This window comes from Colletotrichum phormii, assembly GCF_030913505.1.
Source record: "Colletotrichum phormii strain CBS 102054 chromosome Unknown BDP81scaffold_11, whole genome shotgun sequence".
Lineage (NCBI taxonomy): Eukaryota > Fungi > Ascomycota > Sordariomycetes > Glomerellales > Glomerellaceae > Colletotrichum > Colletotrichum phormii.
In genome coordinates, this window is record NW_026851453.1 from 1,560,405 (window position 1) to 1,585,388 (window position 24,984).

At 53.0% G+C, this 24,984-nt stretch overlaps 9 protein-coding genes across 9 annotated transcripts; 6 read left to right on the plus strand and 3 right to left on the minus strand.

The window, feature by feature from the left end:
* The first annotated feature begins 1,842 nt into the window (after nt 1–1,842).
* BDP81DRAFT_429617 (feruloyl esterase B) lies at nt 1,843–4,101 on the plus strand. The gene has a single exon (XM_060590530.1). The coding sequence runs from the start codon at nt 2,316–2,318 to the stop codon at nt 3,945–3,947; it is 1,632 nt and encodes a 543-aa protein (XP_060445003.1). The 5' UTR covers nt 1,843–2,315; the 3' UTR covers nt 3,948–4,101.
* Nucleotides 4,102–4,373: 272 nt separating this feature from the next.
* On the plus strand, nt 4,374–6,347 carry BDP81DRAFT_394993 (impB/mucB/samB family protein; the record flags this gene model as incomplete). The annotated part of the gene is made up of 2 exons (XM_060588024.1): nt 4,374–4,517; nt 4,575–6,347. The coding sequence occupies 2 exons, from the start codon at nt 4,374–4,376 to the stop codon at nt 6,345–6,347; spliced, it is 1,917 nt and encodes a 638-aa protein (XP_060445004.1).
* A 2,068-nt stretch (nt 6,348–8,415) lies between these two features.
* BDP81DRAFT_394994 (uncharacterized protein) lies at nt 8,416–10,398 on the plus strand (the record flags this gene model as incomplete). Its single annotated transcript, XM_060588025.1, has 4 exons — nt 8,416–8,931; nt 9,004–9,254; nt 9,329–9,412; nt 9,474–10,398. The coding sequence occupies 4 exons, from the start codon at nt 8,416–8,418 to the stop codon at nt 10,396–10,398; spliced, it is 1,776 nt and encodes a 591-aa protein (XP_060445005.1).
* A 1,938-nt stretch (nt 10,399–12,336) lies between these two features.
* Nucleotides 12,337–14,119, plus strand: BDP81DRAFT_321297 (cytochrome P450; the record flags this gene model as incomplete). The annotated part of the gene is made up of 2 exons (XM_060584601.1): nt 12,337–12,798; nt 12,857–14,119. The coding sequence occupies 2 exons, from the start codon at nt 12,337–12,339 to the stop codon at nt 14,117–14,119; spliced, it is 1,725 nt and encodes a 574-aa protein (XP_060445006.1).
* A 176-nt stretch (nt 14,120–14,295) lies between these two features.
* On the minus strand, nt 14,296–16,066 carry BDP81DRAFT_37532 (uncharacterized protein). Its single transcript, XM_060586717.1, has 3 exons — nt 16,003–16,066; nt 15,336–15,736; nt 14,296–15,275 (listed from the first exon to the last, which is right to left on the minus strand). Exons 1-3 carry the CDS (start codon nt 16,039–16,041, stop codon nt 14,543–14,545), a joined length of 1,173 nt encoding a protein of 390 aa, XP_060445007.1. The 5' UTR covers nt 16,042–16,066; the 3' UTR covers nt 14,296–14,542.
* Nucleotides 16,067–17,478: 1,412 nt separating this feature from the next.
* Nucleotides 17,479–18,069, plus strand: BDP81DRAFT_450292 (uncharacterized protein; the record flags this gene model as incomplete). Its single annotated transcript, XM_060592511.1, has 2 exons — nt 17,479–17,691; nt 17,752–18,069. The coding sequence occupies 2 exons, from the start codon at nt 17,479–17,481 to the stop codon at nt 18,067–18,069; spliced, it is 531 nt and encodes a 176-aa protein (XP_060445008.1).
* Nucleotides 18,070–18,337: 268 nt separating this feature from the next.
* BDP81DRAFT_472232 (uncharacterized protein) lies at nt 18,338–20,333 on the minus strand (the record flags this gene model as incomplete). Its single annotated transcript, XM_060594608.1, has 2 exons — nt 19,131–20,333; nt 18,338–19,077 (listed from the first exon to the last, which is right to left on the minus strand). Exons 1-2 carry the CDS (start codon nt 20,041–20,043, stop codon nt 18,338–18,340), a joined length of 1,653 nt encoding a protein of 550 aa, XP_060445009.1. The 5' UTR covers nt 20,044–20,333.
* A 1,465-nt stretch (nt 20,334–21,798) lies between these two features.
* BDP81DRAFT_320911 (uncharacterized protein) lies at nt 21,799–23,151 on the minus strand (the record flags this gene model as incomplete). Its single annotated transcript, XM_060584563.1, has 2 exons — nt 21,799–22,868; nt 22,938–23,151. 2 exons carry the CDS (start codon nt 23,149–23,151, stop codon nt 21,799–21,801), a joined length of 1,284 nt encoding a protein of 427 aa, XP_060445010.1.
* Nucleotides 23,152–23,778: 627 nt separating this feature from the next.
* On the plus strand, nt 23,779–24,972 carry BDP81DRAFT_320324 (fumarylacetoacetate hydrolase; the record flags this gene model as incomplete). The annotated part of the gene is made up of 6 exons (XM_060584517.1): nt 23,779–23,809; nt 23,873–24,111; nt 24,174–24,232; nt 24,291–24,547; nt 24,611–24,707; nt 24,759–24,972. 6 exons carry the CDS (start codon nt 23,779–23,781, stop codon nt 24,970–24,972), a joined length of 897 nt encoding a protein of 298 aa, XP_060445011.1.
* Between the last annotated feature and the right edge of the window lie 12 nt (nt 24,973–24,984).

Sequence of the window (24,984 nt, forward strand, 5' to 3'; positions counted from 1 at the left end):
CTTCCGTTGGACCTGCAAGACTGAAAGTCTGCGCCCGAGACTGAAGTCATTCTTGTCAGGCATATGCAGAGCGTTCCTAACCGGGCATTCTGAGTTCATCACTCCGTGCCATGTTCCTATGGGTATCAAGGGAGATACTGGTAGACTGCTTACTGTTGTTTGGTGCGCGATGTCTTGCGTGGACGACTGGTTGGCTCAACAGGGCAAGCTTCCCCCTCCATGGAAGTAGAAAAAGAAATGCTAGAATATTTTCTCGGCATTATATTATGTGCGACTCGCCCTTTGTGTGACGACTACTACAGCTGCACGTCCTACTCTCGATGTTCTCTCAGGTCATCGTCCCAGACGGGTTTAACGCATCAGCACTGTCTCTGCGACAAACCGGGTGATGGTGACATATCTACGTCGATGCAGCCTGTGAATCTTCATCTTCGGCGACCCATTAACCTTCTCACCAATACCAATCAAATATTGTCACATCACTTACAGTCCAAGTAGTGACTGGTCAGTTCGAACCGGGGGTGCCATCCTTCAAATTACCTCAGTTTAGGTGTGTAACACAACAAGTTCGGGGATCTTGGGCGGGAGGGCTGTTGGGGAAAGCGGGCTGACGAATATGTATGCAAGAATCCTCTTTCTTCGAAATCGTATCATCTCTTTCTCCCTGAGGGGTGTACAGAGCTGTAAGACTTCGTTTCCTGGTCGTTTGATATTACCTACATCGAGAGAGGGGCCCAGCTAACCACGTTCCACAGTTCTAGAAGTATTGGATGAACCTGATCTTGGCATAATGTACAACCACGACCAAAATGCCCATCACGAGTATGAACTCTTCGAAGAAGACGACCCGGGCGGGTTCCATATCAGAGATGAGGGCTCTATAGATTCCATTGAATCGCATTCTCAAGACAAGGGCCATCAGCTGAACATCACGCTGCCTGATGGAGCAAGTGCTCACTACCAAAGCCCTCCTATGCCGGTCGATCACACTTTGGGAACCTCACCTCCAGGACATTAGGCTCCTGAAAGTGGACGGTCGCAACCCGGGACTCAGTGTCTCAGCCTGCGACCCTCACAGGTTCCAGAAGGGTGGATGTTGCAAGATCAGGAAGCAATGGACTTGGCTGTACGGATATTGGAGGAAACCAAGTATGGATGCAACTTCTGTATGATGGGGTTCCCTAAGAAGTACCAGCTCAAGTAGGTCGTGAAGTCCCAGCCCTTCGGTCACGGCTAAAAACAGAGCTGACGTTGGTCCAGCAAGCATCTGAAAAACCACACCAAGCCATATAAATGCCTGGTACACATGCCTAGAGCCGTCCCTGACCTCTGCCCCAAAGGATTTTCAAACAGCAGAGAGCTCAAGCGTCACCGAAATACTACCCATGGGAGGGTTGATGGAGGGTACTCTTGTCCTAATTGCCCAGAAAAGTTCGTAAGGCCGGACTACGTTACGCGTCACCTCAAAAGGGGAGCATGCGAATCAACAAAAAGCAGTGAAAAGGCACCGCATGGAGATAGAGACTGACGGTGGTGGGCTTCATGCGTCTTTTGTTACTTCACGGGATTTTGTTTCCTACTTCGTTCTCCAATCTGGCCGGGCCCGCACTGCTGTTCATTCCTTGATCGACCTTCCCTGCGAGCAAATATGGCATCCTTTTTCCTTAACGCAGTTCAAGGCGAGGGTCGTTCCGTCGTCCACGTCCTTACCCCCACACTCTCTAGAACTACATAGCAACGATTTGTTAGCTACTACATCCGCCAAATATCAGTCATGTTCTTTTTTCTGCTTCATGATCCAGACATTGAACCATTCAAAGCGGGAAGGAAGCAGACCTCACTACACTGCTCGCGCCAAGACGCATTTTGACGAACATGCCCTCGATCCGGGCCTTTGGTAGCTCGTACTAGCAACAACGTTAATCTAGTCAATGTTAGCGCTAAGATAGCCGTGAGCGGACGAACGCATGGCATGATGCGCATCATTTCGGGCAATAATCAGGATCACTCATTGGGCAGAGCCGAGAGCGGAAGGACGATGTCTCAGGAGTTGAGAGTTCATTGGTCGTGTAGGAATGTCAACTCGCATCGTCAGATGAGCACCGAGAGCCCCAGACGCCGGCCGCAAACAGATGTGTAGATGTAAATAGAGGCTGCTTTTGATGTGATGAAATGTGGCAAAATGAAAACATGGTCAACAAATCCTCAAAATCACTCATTCCAATGTTGCGGATTTTAAATAGCGGGTACTGCCCGCAGAAGCCAGAGACCCCAATGCTCCATCGTCTCAAGAATTCCTCGACAACAGATTCAAGATGAAGTGGACTGCTTCCCTCACACTTGCGCTAGCCGCGTTGCGGCAGGTTGCTGCTACAAACTCGACATCATGCACCCCGAGGCTGATCAGCTACTGGATCAACGCCAACGCCTCCATCTCAACCGTGGAGTCGGTCGATGCCGGCAACGGCTTCTCCGAAGAGGGAAACGTCGCCTTTCCGGGTAACGTCACGAACCTACCCAGTCTCTGCGCTGTGAGCTTCATTGCGAAGACCTCAGAGGGAAACGAGTACAAGTTTGCCATCTTCCTGCCAGACGACTGGAACAATAAGATCCTCACCGTAGGCAATGATGGCTTTTCAGGAGGTGTCAACGCCCCGGCCATGGCCGTCGGCGTCAAGTACGGCTTCGTCACACTTGCGACCGATGCTGGACACAACTCTACCCAGGGCAATCTCACTTGGGCGCTGGGCAACAACGGTGCCAAGCTGGACTACGGACACAGGGCACTGCATAACTCCCTCGCGCTGGCTCAGAGAGTCGTCGAGAAGTACTACGGCCTGGCCCCTACAGCTTCCTACTTCTCTGGCACGTCAGATGGCGGTCGGCAAGGTCTCAAGGCTGCTGAGATGTACCCTCGCGACTTTTCGGCGCTCTTGATCGGTGCCCCGGCTTGGTGGCAGAGCCATCTGCAAAGCTGGAGGATTGCGATTGGCATCACCAACCTGCCCACCGAAAATGCGAAACACATTCCTGCCGAGAAGTACACAGTGATTGGTGATGCCGTCAGGAAGCAGTGCGATGCGGCTGATGGAGTCGAGGACAGCATCGTCAGCGACCCCAGCAATTGCACTATCAACTATGACCTCTTCACCTGCGGTAAAGATGGCGTCGACGCGACAGCTTGCCTTTCTGCTGAGCAGGTCACCGTTGCCCAGGCACTATACGCCGACTACAAGGTCAACGACGAGACTGTCTTCCCAGGCGTCAGCCCCTCCTCCGAATACGGATGGGGTTCGCTGCTGGGTGGCGGTAACGGTTCGGAGCCGAATGAGGTGGCCGTCGGCTACATGAAGTACTTCCTCTTCAACGACGCGGAGTGGGTGTGGTCGAGCTACAACGAGACTGTCCCCGACTACGCCAACGAAACGAACCCTGGTGAACTTGATGTCAACACCTTCAACCTGACCAAGTTCTCCAGCCTCGGTGGCAAGATCATCATGTACCACGGCCTGTCTGATGCCGACGTGCCAGCTAAGGCGTCTCAAGTCTACTACGACAAGGTTGTCGCGCAGTCCGGCGGCGACATCGAGGCCGTCCGCGCTTGGTTCCGTCTCTTCTTCCTCCCAGGACTGGGACACAAGACGACGACCGTCGACGCGCCTTGGTACATCGCCGGACCGGGACAGGCCGAGCAGCTCCTCGGCGGTGGGAACTACTCGGTGCCGGGCTACTCCGATGCGACACACGATGCCCTTCTAGCGCTCCAGCAGTGGGTTGACGGCGGTGCCGCACCGGACTCGCTCATCGCGACAACGTGGAAGAACGCGACTGACCCGACCACCGAGGAGGTCCTGAGGCAGAGGCCGATTTGCCCGTATCCATCAACTCAAAAGTTCACCAGTGGCGGTGATCAGGCAAAGGCTGAGAGTTTCACGTGCTCAACGTAGGGTAGTAAAGAATTGATGACATTAGGTCGAGGAGACTTGGAATGGACAAAAAGAGGCCGCGCTGCGATTGCAGTCGGCGGAAGCGGCGTTGTGGGCCATACTACGTAGTGCATAATAGCAATAGTGTTTAATATGATATTTCTCCATCAGCCCATACATCAAACCGATAAGGATTATAACCGCTCGTCTCGAGCACGTGACCTCGCGCCAGTTTGCTGACAATGCAACGAGACAGGCGCGTCGCCACTGCGCAAGCATCAAGCGGCAGAGGAGGGGCATCCATTCTCACCAACGTTGCATAAGACTACCGCCGCCAGCAACACCCTTAACCAATACGTGCGGCACTGAGGAATAAGATATGACTTTCTCGATACTTGCTCCGGCATTTCCATACGCTTCCCTTCCAACGCTGTCCATCAAGCAACGATGACGGCATCGACGACGTCCCCACGGCCCCTCGACGAGGTGCCAGAAGATGTTCATGGGGCTTCGGAGCACGAAACCCTCAAATACTCCCTATTGGGCCCATCTCTTACAAAATCTGGGCAGGATACTGTCGACCAATCCAAGGTATGTCTCCAACCTGCCCATGGGCGGGGCGACGTCTCGCTAATGGTGGTCTACCAGGTATCCGAGATCATTTACAATGCCTCGAAGGGATCCAAGTTCTTCAACCGTGAGGAAGAGCGCGACAAGACGTTAACGAAGAAGATCGAACAAATCCTCGAAAAGAAACGCTACATCGAGAAGCAGGACCTCAGTCGAGAGCTTCGCCTTGCCGACCAGCTCATCACACAACTGGAGATGTCCCGAGATCTGACTCAATACATCGTGCACGTCGACTGCGATGCGTTCTACGCTGCCGTGGAACTGCTAGACCGGCCCGAGCTCAAAGACATCCCCTTTGCAGTTGGAAGCGGCGTTCTGACGACGTGTAATTACGTTGCGCGAAAATATGGCTGCCGGAGTGGTATGGCTGGGTTTGTCGCCAAGAAGCTGTGTCCTGAACTAGTTCTTCTCAAGCTCAATTTTGAGAAGTATACAGCCAAGGCACACGAAGTCCGGGAGATTCTAGTCGAATACGACCCTCGATTCGAGAGTGCGAGTATTGATGAAGCATACTTGAACATCACAGAATACTGCACGAATAAGGGGATCGGGCCGGCCGAGGCCGTGGAACAGATGCGACGAGAGGTCCACGAGAGAACCAAAATCACAGTATCGGCGGGTATCGCGGCAAATGCGAAGCTTGCAAAGATCTGTTCGAACATGAACAAGCCAAACGGTCAGTTTGTTCTGCCAAATGATCGGGGCGAGATCTTGCGTTTTATGGCAAAACTTCCGCCTCGAAAGGTCAACGGCATTGGCCGTGTGCTCGAACGACAATTGGCCGAGATTGGCATCAAGACTTGCGCGGATATTTACCCTTATCGCCAGTTCCTCCGACCGCTCTTTGGCGATAAGGCCTACGAATTCCTGATCAATATCCATCTCGGCCTGGGACGCACCAAGATCCAGCCAGCTGAGGAGTACGAGAGGAAGAGCGTCGGCACCGAGAGCACGTTCAAGGACATGTCCGATCCCCAGCAATTCAGAGAAAAGCTGAAGTGGACTGCAGAGGAGTTGGAGAAGGACATGAAGAGGGCAGAAGTCAAGGGTCGCACGTTGGTTCTAAAGGTGAAGCTTCACACGTACGAGGTCTTTACGCGACAAATTGTGTTGCCGAGAGCAATATGTCTGGCCGACGAGCTTTATCACTTCTCCGTCCCCATCTTGTCGAAGCTGGAGGAGGAGATGCCCGGCATGATGCTGCGCCTCATGGGTCTACGATGCACACATCTTGTGAGCACGAAGAAGCCAGACACGATGGCATTTTTTGGTTTCCGATCACGAAGGCCTGACTCAGCCGCATCACCCGAGAAGGCCCTCAAGCCTGTGCACTCTGGAGCTAGTGGTGAACTAGACGACGATGGTTGGGAGCAGTGGCCTGAAGAGGAGCTTTTGGGTCTTGACAACCGTGAAGAAACCGAAGCAGTGGACCACGAGACCGAAGGCACGAACATTGACAACAGACCAAGCCCGGCTAGAAGACATGGCAAGGAAATTCTGCCCAATCCTGTGCCGGACTATGCACCTGTCAACGATGAGATGTGGGATTGTCCAATCTGCAATCGCCCACAAGCGCCTGATGAACGGCAGTTCAACGAGCACATCGATCTATGCCTCTCGAGACAGACCATTCGCGAAGCCGTGCACGAGGACATCCCCCCTGCGCCGCCCTCGAGGTCAACCACGCCGGACGCAAAGAAGACCAAGGTCGGTGGAGAAAAGAAACGCGGCAGGCCACCAGCAAGACCGCCGAGTGACGACCCACGGCAGAAGAAGCTTTGTTTTGGATGAGCCGTAATGACAAACCGAACTAGATGATACCCTTAATATTACATGATCTCAATAGCTCTGCCGGGCGTGGAGGAGCCGGCCTCTCCACCCCGCCTTTGTCTCCCACGAGTCAAACCTGCTACCTACCCCAGACGGCGACTCGTTTCTTCCTTCTGGGCAGTTTTCTCATTGAATCCCTCCGCCGTATTGACAGACACGTTGACAGGCAACGTTGAACACGACCATTGTAAAAGCTAGAAGGTACAAGTGGCAAAAGCCGGCGAACATTTGGCTCCGGGGACCTGCAGGTTCATGTCCAAGCTAGCTAGCGTGCGATGAGGACGCCACGGCTTTCTTAGCCTACAACGCTTGTAGTCTTCATGATCCAATGAAGTAAGGGACCTAGAGAGGGACCAGATGAGACTTTCCAATCCATGCGTTGGATTCCTCACGGATCGACAGGAGTGATCTCGCTTTCCCGATAGATCCATTGTCTTTTTGAACGCCTCTTCGAGGACAAGCATCCAAGATCTGGGATATTTACTTCTGTGCGTCTATCGTGGACCACAATTCTTTCTTCGAACGCGCAAGGCTTGCGTTGGTCCGAAGGCGTGCCGTTGCAATTTATCCAACGGGGCCGGAAAACGGCTCAACGCCTCGCGCTCTCACGATGGGCCATGGCTCACTTGCAGCACCCTCTTCTCAGCGGGTGGAAGGGGAGAGGGGCAATCATGGCGCCAACGTTGCAAGCAAGTGAATAGTCACGCCCGACAAAAAGCAACATCACATCAAACTTCAAACCGGCTGTTCAAGGGGAGAGTGATCCAGAGCCACTTGTGGAGGTTTGTGGAAAGGATTCAGAGCAGCCACCAGTGTCAGAAGAGATCGATTACTCCCTGCCTCCAAGGTAGGTCGGTCGGCCGGAGGCCCTCGCTTGCACAGTATCAGAAATCAGAAAACAGAAGCTTCTACGTTGGTTGAGTGTCTCACGACTTCTCCCTGCGCTCGTTCCCCGACAGACTCAGCACACATCGTGGGATTCAGGCCATGGGCCAGACTTTCGCAGCTGGTCAGAGCCCTGCCACACCAAGTCATCTCTACAGTCAATGTCTCATTCTTGTTCAGCAGTGACAGCCTCTCGAGCAAGAGAACCGTGCGCCCGCGTTATCTCAGATAAAGCAATATTTCCTATTGACAGGTCCGATTCAGCGACTCATGACTTTTCGCACTATCCAAGGCCCTAATGAATCGCTTAGAGATCTGCTATGACGCTTCATCTTGCGGATCTTACGCTGGTCAGCTGACTGGCTACTGGCTACTGGCTGAATCACCAGGCAACATGAACCCCACGAGGGCCACAACGACGGCCAAACCAAACGTTCTCCATCATGGCTCAGCTCTACGAGAGTCCGGTTCCTAGTTAGCGTCCGGAAGAGAGATGTCCCTTGACACTAGCGCCAGCGACCTGCTTTTGCAAGTAAAAGCTTAAGGCACCGATGATCCACACTGGAAGCCGTCGTCTTGAACCGCGACTATTGTTTGCACCCTCCCACTTCTACCGAGGGCGGCGCCTGTGAGAGGATGCAGCCGCGCTCCCTTGCGTGGCAGTCTCAGTTCAACGGCCCCCAGCTCGGGCCATGAAGGCTAGCCATTTCCTTTCAGACCAGGAACTGACAGAACCCGGCGTGCAACTCGTCTTCAAATTCTCCCTGCATTGAAAAGACTTTCAAGATGTGATCGACATTCGAGGGCCAGCGCTATTGTCGACGTATACAGGGATCAGCACGACGGTGCGCCGGCTTCACCACCGCGCTTGGCTTACCTCGAAAAAGCACGATGGGAGCGCCTACAGCCTTCAAGAGTGATTCCTGGCTGGTGAATCACGGGTGACTAGGGAAGCACTTTCGCATTCCTCCTGGAACCTTGTTTTCCAGCCCCATCTGCATTCCAGCATATAGCCAAGTCTATCCTCGGATTTTGAACATGCAGAATTTCTAGCCCTATTCTTCACGCTCCTTTTCTGCTCGCCAGCCGGCAGCTTTACACAATACCATCAGATCTTCGGTCAGCAACTTAGAGATCCTTCATCATGGAGTCGAGGGCCGCAGATGCCACACCTACACCAACTGCCGCAGCAGCGGCGCCTGCGTTCAACACTGCACCAGTTGCGGTCTTCTGGCTCGCTTGGGGTGGGTTTTGGACAGTGATATTGCTCTGCGGCATGGCATTCCTCTTTGTCAACCGCAAAATGCCTTTTCTAAGGATCCGCGGTCTGGCTTTGTCGTTTGGTGCCGTCACCATGCTCCACCTTTACTGGCTCTCGGTGCAGATCGGGCTTGCCATCGGCCAGTTCGTCCCCGATGGCGCCGAGTTCTGGGTGATGGGCCTCTACCTCCCCTTCGGCATTGCTCTTTTCCACGCTTCCAACAGCCGGTTCCTCCACATCGCCAAGGCGCAGCGGAAATATGCAGATAAGCCACTCGCACAGTCCAGCCCCCAGATGGACACCAGTAGCGGGCAGGACAAGACCCTGACGGGGAAGTTCCGGAAGCTCGATTACACCACCAAGATGCTAGCCGTCGTGTGCACGGGCATGCTTGTCCAAGTGAGTTGATGCAGGCTCGGATGGCGGTGCATGTTTGACAGTTGACACATGGCTAACGTGCTTCATCATCAGCTTCTTCTAACTGTAGTGATGTACCTTGTTTCCCGCAAATATCACCCATCGTTCGGTGTTCCCGGCACTGAAGTGACGGGAACTCCCGCGCAGCAAAAAGTCGAGATGGGTAGAGGTTGGGAATGGTGGCCTTCCGTATTTTGGCAGTTCCTATGGGCTTGGCTGGTCGCACCGGTGATTCTCTGGAAATCACGTGGAATCAAGGACACACAAGGGTGGCGGCTGCAGACCATTGCATGCTCCATCGCAAGGTGAGTTGCAAATCAGCTTATCGTTTTGCCGCTTCTCCGTGACAAATCCCCCGAGCCAACACTAACGAGTTCAGCCTTCACGCTACCCCTATGTGGCTTGTTGCCTTGTACGTCCCAGCGATGGCTTCCGTCAATGCCTACTTTATCCCCCCGCAGTGGTAAGTTATATGAAGCACGCATGGACATTTCTTCTTGAGCTTGATGTTGAACTGTTTCTAGGATCTGCCTCTCCATCACCTTCATCGAAATATTCGCCATCTTCATTCCCTGTTGGCAAGTATTCAAACACAAGACCCTCAGACAAGAAACACTCGAGTCTATCGCTGTTTGGGAAGCCAAGAACAAGGCTCGCACCGGAAGAGACTCTGTCATCACTGGATCGACTAAGATTGGCAGCCAGTCCTCCGTTGATTGGAAATCCCTTGCACAGCTCGAGAAGGACACCAGTCAAGCGGAAAGCGTTTACACGATGGGCGCCCTCGAGTACGTCTTGGACAAGAATCCTGAGCCACTCCGCAAGTTCTCTGCCCTCAGAGACTTCTCCGGCGAGAACATTGCCTTCCTATCAGCCGTTGCCGAATGGAAGTCATCAATCCCCCAAAGCCCCGGATCATCACATCGATCAGCCGAGATTACACGGGAGCGATTCAACCGTGCCCTGCGCATCTACACCGAGTTCATCAGCCCCTACCACGCCGAATTCCAGATCAACATCGCATCTCAGGACCTGAAGCGCTTGGAAGGCGTCTTCGAAGGCGCAGCGACGATACTATACGGCGACCGGACGGAACGCTTCAGCGATCCTGTGGTGCCATTTGAGGATAACAGCTGGGGTGGGCCCGAGTCAACAGCGGGTGGCTCTGAGATGAGCTGCGTATCACGAGATGGCAGCGGGGACCCCATTGCAGACCGGGTGCAGTACTGGGGCGAAATCCCGGAGGCATTCAACGCTGGGGTCTTTGACGACGCGGAGTCGAGCATCAAGTACCTTGTCCTCACCAACACGTGGCCCAAGTTCGTCAAGGAGAGGAGGTACTCGTTGGACTCTGAAGACTCTAGGGAGACGGTTGAGACATTCCAGTCATCGTCAATTTTGTCATCACGGGTAAAGAAGTACTTTCGCACCATGAAGGTCGTGGTATAACCTTGGACGACACGAAGCATGGCATGGCATTGGTTGTCTTCTCTTTCGTTTTTCCTGCGATGATATCCCGGTTTGCCTGAGTTTCCCATACCAATTTGTAATTTACTATAATCAAAAAAGCCAACAACAATGCCAAAGTCACTGCCAAGCACCAAAATCTTCCATCGAAAGATGAATGCAGCGCGTTGTCGAAAGTGAGACAAAATCGAGATTCATCCACGTGTGCTCTCCATCTCCGCAATCTTCCAGATTTGAGATTCGTCAAGCCAAACTCCGCTGAACCACACCTTCTATGACTTTGTCCTCTTCCACGCTGTAGGCTACTCGAGCACAGCCATGTGGCGAACGTTTAGATCCGGGATCGCCACGCCGCGGGCCGGGGCACGAACAAAGACGAAGCGGGCGTTGGAAGGAGTCGACTTCGGCATATCGTAGACACGATGACTGACTCATCGATGCGTGATCCTGCGGGAGATGCCGCTATGGAGGGGCCGTGATGGAAGGGGTCGAGCTACGGAGATGGAGTGAGAGTGTTAACGGATTGCGGAAGATGATTGAGTCCTAATCCTTATTGGCATCACCTTTCCGGTGCGATTGATTCCCGGACGGATTGCGTTAAAGACTTTAGACTCAGATCAAGGTTTGCATCGTCGACTATGTCTCACGTCAAGACTCCAATGATGCGAACTTTTCCCTGCAAAGGTCTTCTAGTCTACGACTTTCTCGCATCCATAACGACATCTCTAAGATTGCGCAAATGAAACCTTGTTCTTTCGTGCGTAACATCATACCTAAAATTCCGCTTCCGTCCGTTCGGAGTCTGTGAGACTGTAACACCAACTCAAAAAAGTCTCGGCCTAGCCGTGTGTAACTGTGACCATCATCCACGCATCTGATCTTTTTCAAGACTTTGGTACGATTTACGGACTGAAGGACATTGATATTCCTGAATGTCCGGCTTCCACCTAACGGAAGGCAAGTATGTATAGGAGCGGATTGATGCATAATGCCAACAGTCCGCCCGGCAGTTGTCATCTACGGTCCCGTAACGGCCGGGGCTGTACTCAAATTGCACCATAGCCACCCGGAGTGATTACATATGCCAAGCTTTACCTTTGAGTCTCGAGGGCATAGGAAAGCAATTGTGTTACTCCGTGGTTGATCGACGGGCTGGTCGGGAGCCGCATGGTTTGGAGCGGCTATGGAAACGGGTCTGGCCATTCCACCAATTTTTGGAGATGAATTGATTGGCATTTGTGTAGAAGCAGCAACGCAAGCCGGCAGTGATTGCACTAAGCAACCAAAAATCGCTTGATATCAACTCTCAGAAGTATATTTCGAAGTGTATCATCTGAATCTTTTGGCCATTTATCACTACTTCAGACTGCTGGTTCACGATGACTAGCCAAATTCCCACTGCACATATTCAACATGTCGCAACTCGACCTTCGAAGAAACGCGCAAGGTTCTAGGGTGCTTGTGCACAGCTACCAATCACCAAAAAGAGGATTGAAATGACCAGGAACAAAGCCCTCAATCGGGACTCTAGCATGACACTCGAAACTTCCCCCTCGTGCCCCTCCCGGCCGTGGTAGCCAGCACAGGGGGCCGGTGATGCCACGAGTGGATACCCCGCCAGCGCCGAGACCGAATCGGGTGCCGCGGCGACCGCTGTGCCGCAGTTCTGCAGTGTTAGTGTTCACTCCCTTGCTTCGGTAGGAAAGGTGTCAAGAGCACCAACTTTCATCCGAAGCTTACCTGGCGGACTCCGCGCGGCCTCATGCACGTTAATCTTGAAGATACAAAACACTCGCGATGCAGCGTTGTTGTAGAAGTCTGTCGTACCGCTGAGTTGTATCTCATCTTTTAACTATTCATACCTTGTCCGCTCAGCTTTACTCAGACTCACCATTGTGAAAGCATCTCGATACCAACGCTATGGCGGGATTCGCCTTATATGCAGCTATCATAGCTGCTATTGCCATATCCCTTCGTTTCTTCTACCTTCGACTCTTACCCAAGCCGATTCCTTGGGGTCCACCGTACAACCTCGACTCTTCTAAAAGAATTCTCGGAGATGCGCCGTACATCATCGAACTTGAAAATGCGGGCGAATACTGGCTCAAGTTCTTCACGCAGCTGCTCGCCAAGCACGACACGCCCATTGCCCAATTCTTTGCCGGACCTTTCGGTAGGCCGCACGTCGTCATTGCTGATTACCGCGAGGCTCGCGACTTGATGGCGAAGCGGAGCAAAGATCTCGGCCGCGGGGTTACCAATAACATAACGTGGAATAGTGTGATTCCGGGACACTTCATCTCCATGGAAGATTCACATCCATCTTTCAAGGACACCAAGTTTCTCACCAAGGATCTCATGACACCGAGCTTCTTACATGGGGTACATTTACTTTCAAAACCAGACTGCCGAGGGGAATTGCGGTACTGACAGAAATCAGGTGTCGGCACCAGCTTCACATAAGATGGTTCACAAATTCATAGAGATGTGGAAAGCCAAAGCTACCATCGCCAATGGCCGGCCTTTCGAAGCGGACGCCGATCTGGAAGCCTTCACCTACGATATCATGAACGCTGCGGCCTTTGGCACTTCTGTGGAAGACAGCTACACTTTGGAACGACTTCGGTCTCTTCCCTCACCAAGCGCATCCGAAACACGCCCATCTGATCCCTCACAACTTGCGGAGTTCCCGAAAGTCAAGCAGCCAGAACTTCTAAACGCTCTGACCATACTGGGCGAACGAGTCAACGGTGCTTTCCGTGCACTTATCCCCAAGCTCTTCTTTCTCTACGATGACAATCGGCCGACTATCCGCAAGGCATTCCACTCGAAAAAGACCATTCTCCAATCTCACATTCACCGCTCCGTCGAGAAACAGACACGCAGTACTTCAAAGGAGGAATTTGCCTCAGCAGTTGACTACATCGTCTCGCGCGAAATCTCAGCAGCCAACGCCGCAGGCCGAAAGCCCGTTTTTGACTCGGCGCGGATGACCGACATGATCTGGGGCTATCTAGTCGGCGGCCAAGACTCAACCCACAGCACGCTCTGCTTCACGGTGAAGTACCTCGGAGCTCACCAGAACATACAGGCCAAGTTGCGCGAGGCGTTGCGACTTGCATACCCAGATGCGGTTTCTGAGAAGCGGGAGCCTACAGTCGACGACATTACCAAGACCCACGTTCACTACCTCGACGCTTTCATTGAAGATACTCTACGCCTGAGCAGTCCCGCTGGAGCCATCATGAAGGAGGCGCTTGTTGATATGGACATGTTTGGGTACTGTGTCCCCAAGGGAACACCCGTCGTCTTCCTGTTGACGGGACAGACGGTCTCAGAGGCCGGTGCCAAAGTCGACGAAGCCAAGCGTAGCGAGACATCACAAAAGGTCGCCAATGAAGGAGTCGGAGACTGGGCCGAGACCGAATATCCCCCGGAGCAACTCCACCCGGAACGCTGGCTGCAGCCTGACGAGAACGGCGAAGTCGTGTTCAATAACAAAGCTGGTCCGTTTATGACTTTCAGTCATGGCCCGCGAGGTTGCTGGGGCAAGAGACTGGCGTATATGGAGTTGAAACTGATTATCACGCTGTTGGTCTGGAACCTGGACTTTATGGGGCTGCCTGCTGAGTTGGAGGAGGATGGGCTTATTGAGGGGATATTCGCGAAGCCGAAGTCGTGTCTTGTGAAGCTGAGGAATTGAACACAAAAATGCTAGGGGCGAGCCCAAGCTCTATCACCATAGAGTAGGACTGCGCAATTGGAGGACCAAGTTCCACAGGCTTAATACATGTAGCTCTCTGCTCATCAACGAAGATAAAATTCACTTTCATCCTTTCTTCGCGTATGTAATCTCGACTATCTTACTCCGGTGGTGCTCACAGCACCACGGCGCATGAAGGTTGTGTGATCCGATTAATTGCCGAGTGTGAATCCATCCATGCTGCCTCTATAACCGTTTACATGCAATGAAATCAGGCCCATTCCAACGCCCAGTCAATCATCCGTCTCTAATACCCTGCCTTGCTCAGATCCACCCCCCGCTTGTTATGCATGCTATCCCAATATGAGTAAACGGGGAAGTCGTAAATCCTCTATCTTCACAATCTTTATATTCTAGATCTCCTCAGTTGCATTCCTCACGAGGTTGTCCACTCGCCGGACCTGCGTCTCCTGGTGGTGGACCCCATAGGGTGATGCAGTAATCCATCTCTTCCTTCGACATGTTGCGAATGAATTCCATACCTTCTGGGCCTACTTCTGGGACCCATGTTCCACCAAAATCGACTTGCTCCGTTTGTACAGTTACATTACTGCTATGGTCCGTGAAACTTTCTTCGGACTTTATGAAAGACTTGGGACATTCTTCCTCGGGATTCTTCACGATATCCATGGCTCTTCGTACGCTTCTCGCAATAAGAGCCCAGTTTTCTTTGCTGACCTCCACTAGCAGACAGCTGTCAGTAAGGGGACTACATAGTACAACATGGGGGGAAAGTTGTAGCCGGAACTTGCCATGCAACCCGTAGTCGGGAAGGCTATGCCCATATCGTGATCTCCATAACTTCGAGATACATGCAATGCGGTGGTTCCTGTGTCGTTCCTCTGGCCGAGGACGCTTGTCGTTAAGAATTGCGATGATGTCGACAAAGCGATACCAGTCCTCAATGGAGAATCGATCGAGGGGGTTTTTTCTTAGAAATAGCGCCGTCTGTTTCGCTTGATCAGGCTTCAGCCCTTTGGGTCTCGGCCCGGGTTGTTGATTGGCCGTGGCTTCGTGTTCTTTGCAGCGCTGGATATCGGTGGCCTTAATATGGCGTTGATCGTCGATGTGGACGTGGAACCGCCATGTGTGTAGTCTGTTGGCCTCTTTCAGTACAAGTAAAAGCCACATAATTGACATGGAAATGTCAACTTACTTTAGGTCGCAAGCGCGGTTGAATTCTTTACGACAAGCAGGAGCTGCTGTTGCACCAAACATCAAAAACACTACACAGACCAAGAAGTTGGCCTGCCCGGCATCTCGTGTTGCATCAGTGTTGGAGACAGCGGTCGGGGGAGTTGTGAGAGTCAGTTGACCGGCGCTAACCGAAGTCCTCTGCGCCGTGGACGGCGGTGTGGAGGCGCCGGGGCCGGCGGCATGACCGGCGATACGACCGCTGGTGGGAGGTTCTTCAATTTCCCCTTCATCAAAATGCGGGGGCTGAGTTGGAGACTGGCTAGGAATGAGGCGGGATATTTGATTCAGCGTTTCCTGAACTCGCGTCTGTCGATCGTCCAATCTCTCGAATGGGGCGGAAGCTTCTCCGTGGGGAATCAACTGCGAAGAGCGGCATTAGCATCGATGCTTCGTGGAATGACGGCCGTATTACGGATACTCTGCCCTGAATAAATGGAGCACCCCTGCGTCCACAGAGTCCCGATCCCATGGGATGGGGCCGTGATGAACAGGAGTGCCGCAAGCTTCAGCGACGGTGTGGAGAAAGATGGGGGGACGATGGGCAGGGAAAGCTTGTGTTGCGAAAGGCACAGAAACAGCTGCATGTAGGAAACAGGAAGGCATCTGAAAGGCATCCACCAACTCACCTGGTCTCTGCTGCCTTGTTCATGGTCTTCGGCAGACATGTTGCAGCTGAGAGTTCACTCTGTGCGATGGGCGGTATGGTTCGCCAGGAATTTTGGATGTTTGGGTATATAATGGGAGAAGAGGAACGGATGAATTCTTTTAGAACTCGAAGTTAAGCGCGGGAAGAAGGAGGTCTTAGCAGGCTGGGCTGCCGTTGTCACTCCAGCACAACGGTGCTTTGGGGTTGGTGCGGGGGACGTTATCAACCCGGTGGGTGGTGGCCAGACGCTCCTTGGCAATCATTCTTTCTCCACGAACGTTTTATCAGTAAGAATCCGTATGTCCACGAGCTTTCCCCTTTGACAAGCTGCCCTACTGCAGAGCTTAGCTACTTCGTACCTGAGCAGCGTCTGTACCGGAGCGTGTTCTGTACCTTGCATTTGACAACTTGAGCAACTGTCACCATTGGCCGTGGACAAAGTGTTGGTTGGGGCTAGCCAAGGGGTTGTTCTCACTCATTGGTCGTGGAGATATTCATTTGGAGCTAATTAGTGAGCAGAAGACAGTGCCTACGTCACTGACAGATCTCCCTCGTTTCTGCACCGCCTCTCTACCACAACAGCTTGAAGACTTCGCGTTCAGCCTCGACTTGGGCCATTCTCTCCGCTGACCAAACTTCAACTGTGGGGAAGATGAGTACGCACGTATCGCCAGATTGTATCCAGAGCCTCCAAGATAGGGTACCTTACAGCACCACAGTCCCGGCGGTGTCCGGCTATCCAGCGCCCGTTACCCCGACGCAAGCCGGTCCGAAGCAATGATTCAGTCACCACCAATTCAACAGCGCACGGGTTGTCACCAGCACATCGGGACTCACCGATCCCGGATCTTGGCTGCCGTTCATCGTTCGATACTACCGAGAGGCTCAACACCCTACTCCTCAGTTTGACTGGACCGACTCTGGCAGCGTGATGGCTTTTGCTCACGTGCAACGTTCTAGCACCGAGGGAAGCTTGGTAGGCGCAAGCCGTGGACATACTGACAGTCCTAGGAACACAGTCTGGTCCAGCTTGGAACACCCCCTTGTGCTGGACTTGATGCGCGCGTTCGCGCTCTCCTTTTCCTGCACAACTTGATCTACTCATTACCGGGCGTCGTGACGTAAGTTGCGGTTACAAATCATCTTGTCCCCGGCATCGGCGTCGTGTGATGTTTCCTTAGGTACCCAGAATCGCGGACTTATTCATGCTGTCTAGACTCCTTGTCCTCGATTCAGTATATACCTATGTCCACCAACCCGCCCCCGTGGACTTTTCCACAGAAATGCGTAGATATCGTCATCCTTTCCCCGGTTAGTATGCTCTTGCTACCATCGTCTCCGGTCGATGGATTATTATAAAGTCTCTGGAGTTTCTCTGTGAGAACGTTGATGAAATAGACCGTCTACACACCAGATACAACTCCATACTCCAGCAAGATCAAATAATTCTAAAACAATGGCTAGCACCTCCGTCCTCGTTCTCGCTAAGTCATCCACCTCTTCGCCTCCGAGTGCCGCCATCTTGGCAACGGCCGACTACGAAGATACGCAAGCGCTCGTGAAAGCTATCAAGGGCGCGCTTGAGGCGGACACCAGCAGAACCAAGCGCTTCCTCAAGAAAAACATCATTTTCCTCAACCCGACTGTGTCAATCGCCAGACTTCGTCCCGTAAGTTCTTGCCTGTTGCGAGCGGAGTTTAAAATCTTCATAGTTGCTAACGACCAGCAGATCGAAGTTCCCAACCTTACGGCACTTCCCCCCTGGAAGGCCTTGATCCGACACGCCACTCCCAACAAAGCCTTTACCGAGGCAGTACGCGAGCCCGAGTCGATGGATCAGGGGTTTTACACACATCTATTCCATCTCTACGACGATGTCTTCGTGGACATTGATCAGGAGGGTGGCCGCATCGCTCTACCTCAGCATGCGCTGGTCATGCAGTACAAGATGTCCCCCACGACCCAGAGAGTTATCGGCGGAATGGTTTCGGTTCTTGGAGGATTGATTTCCGTTGCAGTCAGAGCCGGGGAAGGTTCGTTCAACTGAGAGTTCAACACGAAAGTTGCAAGGATCTAGTCATACTCGAGGTTGACGATAGATGGTTTCCAGTGGTGGATTAGGTCACATTCTGGTTCTTGTCATTGTCATCACAGACAGAATACCCCATTGCCCCTTGTATTTTCTCCCCTTTCCAATCAACAGCAGAATCAACACCAGAGCGCTATACCCTACCTTTTCTTCTTTGTTTCGTACAGACTTCACTGCACGTACTTCAGAATTAGATAGTAGTTACAACCCGATTTCAGCAAACACTTCAGTCGCTTTCCTCCAATTGCCAGGCCAAAGCAGTCTTCTTCGCCCGAGGCACATACTCTATCAGACGAGTGCCCTTTCCCTCTTGAACAACCACCTTGTAAGTCTCTTGGATATCATCGATGCAGTCACTGGCTCGAGACATGCTCACGATTTGAGCTCCTTCCCACAACCCCGCTTTATCCGCAGTCGATCCTGGAATCAGCCCGGTAACAACACGAGAGCTCGTGCTGCGGCTATCAAACCCGAACTCCATAATAGGAAGCTGCCCTGTCTTCAACCTATTTGATGGCTCGCCCAAGAAAAGCCCGTCAAAGTTCATGACCGTCCGCCCCCGAAGCATGTCTTGGTAATGCTGTTCGATCGGGAAATCGTCGCCCGCAAGAGCTGTCTTCAGGGCCGTAAGCCAGTCACGGGCGCCCACAGCCTCTCTTTGCTTGTGCCTTTTGCACAAGTCGAGAACGATGGAGTCAAGGGGCCCTGCTGTGGTAAAGTCGTTCGAGCGAGTGTGTCGTCGCAGGTACAGATCTATGAAAAGAAGGTACGTGAAGCCGCGCTTGTAGGAAATCCATTCTGCGTACCAATCGTTGAACATGGCCGCGGCCGCATCGCGTATGTCCATGTGGATTCGAGGGCTGGTGAAGTAGCCTTGCAGATGACCGTTGATGGAGTTGATCAAGAAGTCCTTCCCGCGGAAGCCAAAGCGGTAGGGGAGGTATGAAGAATACAACTCGGCAAGTCCTGCATTTTGTCAGTTTCTGGACCCAAGACAATGGTATTGGCGCAGAGGATACCTTCTTCAAACCAGTCATTCTCATTCGCCTCGCCTGAATCAATCGCGGCAAAGCTGTGCACCATTTCATGCGTGAACAACAGGATGAGACGGTCATCCGGCACATGGCTACTCCTGTCATCGTACTCTAACATGTAACTTGCATCAAATCCGGTCCCCCCAAAGCCGACGATGGATTTCCGCATAAACATGCGATACGTCCCACCTGATGACCCAAAGAACTCCGCCATCTTCGGAAACATGGCACTGTTGTATCCCTTCAACCGGTCGAGATTAGGCGGAAGGTCACCGAACCAGTAACACGCAGACGACGACGACCCAGAAGAGCTCTTGACGGGGCCGACCATGAACATGGTGTTCCGAACGACTTCGGAGCGATCGACGCGGACCATCGGCTTGGCGCCTTCGCCGTAGCTCCACACGCATCGCGTGGACGCCGGCGCGTCGGCCGGAAGGTTCCACCTTACCAGAACGGTAAAAAGCTGATCATTGATAAGCTGGGGCAGAAACCATCGGCCGGCGCCGTGCAGGCCGCCCTGATCGCGACGAAGGTCGATGCGGGCGCCGAGCGGAGTCTTGACGTCTACTTTGCGCGGGAAGACGTCGAAGCGGAGGAGGATGTCGCCGCGGGGTTCTCTGGTAAAGCACCAGTGCTGTTTCTTGTCCCGGCCCTCGGCAGGGAGGTCGTGGAATCGGAGCTCTAGGGGGCCGGCATCATCTGTCACGTTGATGTCTTCTTCTTTGAACGGATGGCCGGGGACGTTGCCGTAAAAGGTATCGAACACAAAAACGGGCTCCTGGGCTTTGGCAGCCGGTAACTGCAGGCGGAGGAGCACCGACAGGCTGCTCGCGCCGTCCGCATCGAAGCGCGGTGTGAGTTCTAGGGAGTACAGGGGGTGCGGCGGAAGTTGCATCGCGTCTCTTGGAAGCCGAGTCAATAGATCAGTGGACTGTGTGTTGACGTTGATGTAAGCTTTAGGGATTGCGACTAATAGCGTTATATGCGCCAAGATTTTCTACCGACGAGTCAACGGTTGCGTATCTCGTCGTAATTGACTTCGTCCTTGAACGTTGTTGTTGACGCGGCGCAACTCAAAGAAGAAGGTGAGGCGTTAGCCTGCGGGAACTGCGGGAAAACGGCAGAAGTTGGCGCGTGGAATCCGCGTAGCCTTCGGGGTATCGCTGAGGAATTCACTTTGTCCCTTACTCTTCTTCTTCCATCGCCCCATCGCCATCGCAGCCAGTAACACTCGTTGAGACGCGAGTGAGTGGGAGGAAAGCATTTCATTTGACATCCTCACATGGGGATTCAACGAGAATAGTTCATCTCATCACTCAGTGAGATCTCATACATTTGGGGGCGTCCAGACACCAAAATGTTTTCTTCCCCGGCCGGCAATTTCCAGCTCAGGTGCTAAGGAAGGGCTACTGTTGGAACAGCAAAGGCTGATAAGGAGTAATAGGCAGGTACCATGGGCTGGCTGGCACCTGCCCTGGGCGAAGTGGGACAACTGGCTTAGTCATCACGGCCGGATAAAGGTGGGGCAACCACACAGGCCGTCACTGCCTACTTCGACCGACTCCTGCCTACAATGTAAGAAGAACAACAAGAAGAACAAGCAATAGGATCACCAACAGACGAGTGATAATCGCTACCACTATTTGTCGTATCCCATCGAGTGCCAATTGGCAACAGGTACATGCCCTTGAGGGGAACTGACCACTCAGGAGACAGCCAAGACTTCTTCTAGCCAACCAAAAAGCCTAGATTATGGATACTTCTGTTGTCTATATACTCTGACTATGAAAGAGGTACCAGCAATCATCCGAGTTACAAAGCGCTACTCCACACTGCAGGCACCCTGACCTCGTCTTTTTTCTGTGGGATCGTGAGTGTTGTTGAACAGGGCCTCGTACTGCGGCTTCATTGGTCCACTGTACCCACGATTCAACCAGCCTCAAAGGCACATACTGCTGAAAAAGCTCTAAAGGGGTAGTAGATAGACCCCGTACTGTTGCGGCGCGGTAGGGCAGGTCGAGGGGGTTGAATTGGCCCGGTGTGCCCCTTTCTAGCGGAGGCGATTCGTGTGGGCGTACAGTTGCGTTATCACACCTCTCGGGCCTACATTGAGCTGTACAGGCGCTATCAAGGTCTTCGGGAAGTACTGCGACGGTGATATGTGAAAGCGCTGACGAATCAGACGCATCAGAGTCGCTTGAGGACATCGCGACAGTTGCCCATCTGTAGAAATGTTAGTTGTGGTGGTGAACGCAGCTGGGAAAATATAGGGGTTGATGACGTACCGTCATGTATTCCCGCGGTGAGGGGGCAAAAGTGGGTCAAAACTGGGCATAATGTACCTGTTGCCAATTGGCACTCGATGGGATACCCTTCGCGAGGTCGGCCGCAAGGGCGGCTGCGCCCTTGCCGCCACGGCGTTAAATATAACACACACACACACGCATTGGCAGCTTATTGGATGCTCCAGTTGTGGATGAGAGGTTCGGAATTGACGTCGGAACGCCAGTAAGGTCAGGGTTCGAGGCCAAGGGGGCGAGAGGTGGCAGACTATGGTCAAAATGGACTGCGTTGTGACCGACACTACTTCTTAAAAGTACATACAATCGACTATGTGACCTCAACTCAAATCCTGGAGACCTCAGCATGCCTAGCCTTCCCATAGAAAATCTTGCTCAATGCCGGGGATCAATGGCCGCAGCGCCATACCGTAGTCACCGGCGTTCGGCGTCCGCAGAAGAGTGTGAATGTGGAACTTGGCGGGCTCCTTGTTCGTCAAGAAGACTCCTGAGTGGTGGTCAAACTCAATGAGGATTACAGGACTCTGGATGCGGTAGTAAAATGGGTCCTGGTCGCCGTAGCCGCCAATCCAGCTAAAGTACGTATCCTGGAAGAAAGACTTGATGTGGTTGACCCGTATCTCCCTCGACTTCTGAGGAAGATAGATGAGGTATTGCTCTAGTATACCGAGAACGAGCTGCTGCTGCTCGGATGTCATGTCCGACACCAAGATGCCCTCATACGGCACGATTCGGTTGTCTCGGTATGCGCCGCAGAGATGTCGCTGGTCGTCGTGATTCCAACGTCCTTTCGGCATGGCGGGATCTTTGAGAAGCTTGTACGTCTGCGCCTTTTGCTGCAGGTCTGCTGGCAGTGATTGCATCAGCTGCAAGCCTAGCCGCTCCTCAGTGTTGAGGATGCGGGTGCCCTTGTGTGGGCCGTCATCAATCAGGTTCGGCTCGGCACCGGTAAACCACGGTGACGCTACAATCTGGCCCTGGTACAAGAAAATGTTCAGGCACAGGTGGTGGCCGTAAAATGAGAAGCCCCATGGCCTCGTTGCCGAAGGCAGTCCGAAGAGGACAAAGTTGTATGAGAATTCGTTGCAGATGGTGGGTGACTGCAACAATTGGCCCAAAAAGCCGTTCACGCGCATGGCGCTGAGCGCCTTTGCGTATCCCTCGGGTGACAGCGTCGTCTCGAGGACTTTGAGGATGCTGTCGCGGATTTGCGGATTTAACTCATCCAGCCGTAAACCCTTGTCGCTGAGGAGAAATTCGGGGTTCGACCATGACCGCCATTCCGGGGAATCAACGTGGTACGAGAGGGTAGTCTTCTGCTTGTCATCTAGCTGTGACAGGACCGCGTTTGTGGCATCGACAATTTTCTGAATCGGCACGCCCTCGTCGGCGATTTTGAATAAGTCCCGGTTTACCGTGCCTAAACCCGTGTCAGTTATGGTTTCTTGGCGGGAAACTTAGTGGTTTTGGTGGTCACGGCAGATCTCACCATCTGTTGTAATGCCAGTGTATGGCTCTTTGAAGAGGCTACGCCAATGAAGGTAGAGGGCATGTATCCACGGCGGGTTACCGCTCTCCTTGAACACCTTGGCATATTCGTGAGCATCCTGTTTTCGCATCGTCGTGAAGCGAGGAGTGCTGATGTCTGGAAGATGCTGACGGTACTCGGCGCCATGAGGCGCCTGTTCCTGTGCCCCGGACATGGTATGCTGTTGTTCGCCCGCGTATGATGATATCTGTGACTTTCGGGGTGCAATCGTTGCAGCAATAACCGTCAGTCTCCTAGCAGCTTGAGAGCTTCTATGGTTGGTGTTCCTCGTGCAAAGTCTCTGGTTGTATGTGTTGTCAAGGCTGGAACGCTTCCACCCGACTCCGTGACAGGGAAAGCAAGTAATAATAGCTCCGAGACCGACAACGGGCAGCTCTTATCACAAGACGTCCACTCTGGTCAAACCTTTTCTAAACACCCCACAAGCGCCTTTAAGTTGCCCGGCTTTTCCGTAGGCGTCGATTTGTCAGCGGGCCATTGAACAATCATGCCGGATGGACTTACGATTAGCATGACGCGGCGTCAGATCTGGGCGCGAACTCTCGAACTTCCCGGACCTCCGAGCCGACCAACCCCAACCATCGGCAATTGTGCGGGGAAGAACCCCAGCGGGGCAGCGGGCTTGCTCCAGTCGGATTTCACGATGCGGGAACGGCCCTTTCTTCTACTCTCCTGCTGGTGAATATCATCTGAACTGCCACTCCACGACTGACTTGAGCTCGAATCTTACGATACCACTGCACACCTGACTTTGAGGAACGCACCAGACAACACATACACCATGGCTTCACAAACACAAACGCCCTTCACCCGTAAGTCGTCCACCTCGCACGAACGGATGTTCACATGAGAGCCCTGCCGCTGACAAACCCAAGGCTTCGTGCGGTTTGTCCCCCGTTCTGATGCCAACAAGATTCTCATCGGCGAGCCTGAATCAGAGTCTGTTGATGTTGGCCTTGCTGTGCGCAAAGGCGAGGAAGTCAAGGTTGTGGTGTGGTCCGGATCCAGCGTTCTCAAGCCGGGTTCCAAGACCGAAGAGCGGGCCGTCATTGACCGCGTCCTCTCGCCCGTCTCTGCCGAGGAAGTCGGAACGATCCGATGCATTGGCTTGAACGTGAGTAGCCAATGATGTTTCTCTACTATTCTGGCCAGAGACATGAAGCTAACCACAAACAGTATGTTCAACACGCAAAGGAGACTGGTTTGGCCCTGCCTGAGTTCCCGACTGTGTTCCTGTAAGATCGCCCGGGTTGGTGTTAATCGCCATGAACTCAGAGCTAACCTCACACACAGGAAGCCAAGCACTGCCCTCGGAGACCCATGGCCCGCGCCTACGGTGCTTCCCCTGCTAACTCAGGCGGATGACTGCGGTGACTACGAGTCTGAGCTGGCTGTCGTGCTGGGAAAGACAGCCAAGAACGTCTCTGAAGCCAATGCTCTGGACTACGTCTTGGGTTACACTGCCTGCAACGATGTTTCTTCCCGGACGTACCAGCTGAACCAGTCTCAATGGTGCTTCGCTAAGGGATTCGATGGATCCTGCCCCTTGGGTGAGCTGTTCCGTGATATGGATGAAGACGGGATCACGACACTAACTTGATTTTCTCCAATAGGCCCAACTTTGGTTTCTAAGGATCTCATCCCGGACCCAACCAAGCTGAAGATGCGCGGCTTAAAGAACGGCGACGTTCTTCAGGACTCGCCAATTGAGTAAGTTCACTCTTAATCGTGGTTCCATATCAATACTGACTGGCCATACAGCGATCTCATCTTCAACATCCCGAAGCTCATCAGCTTCCTGTCTCAAAGTACGACCTTACCCGCTGGAACAGTGATTATTACTGGAACTCCTGCTGGAGTCGGCCTGGGCCGGAAACCAAAGGTTACCCTGAAGGACGCCGATGAGTTCCACGTCGAAATTCTTCCCCATATCGGCACGCTGGTCAACACCTTCCAAAACGAGGTTGGACAGTAAATGTGAGGCCTA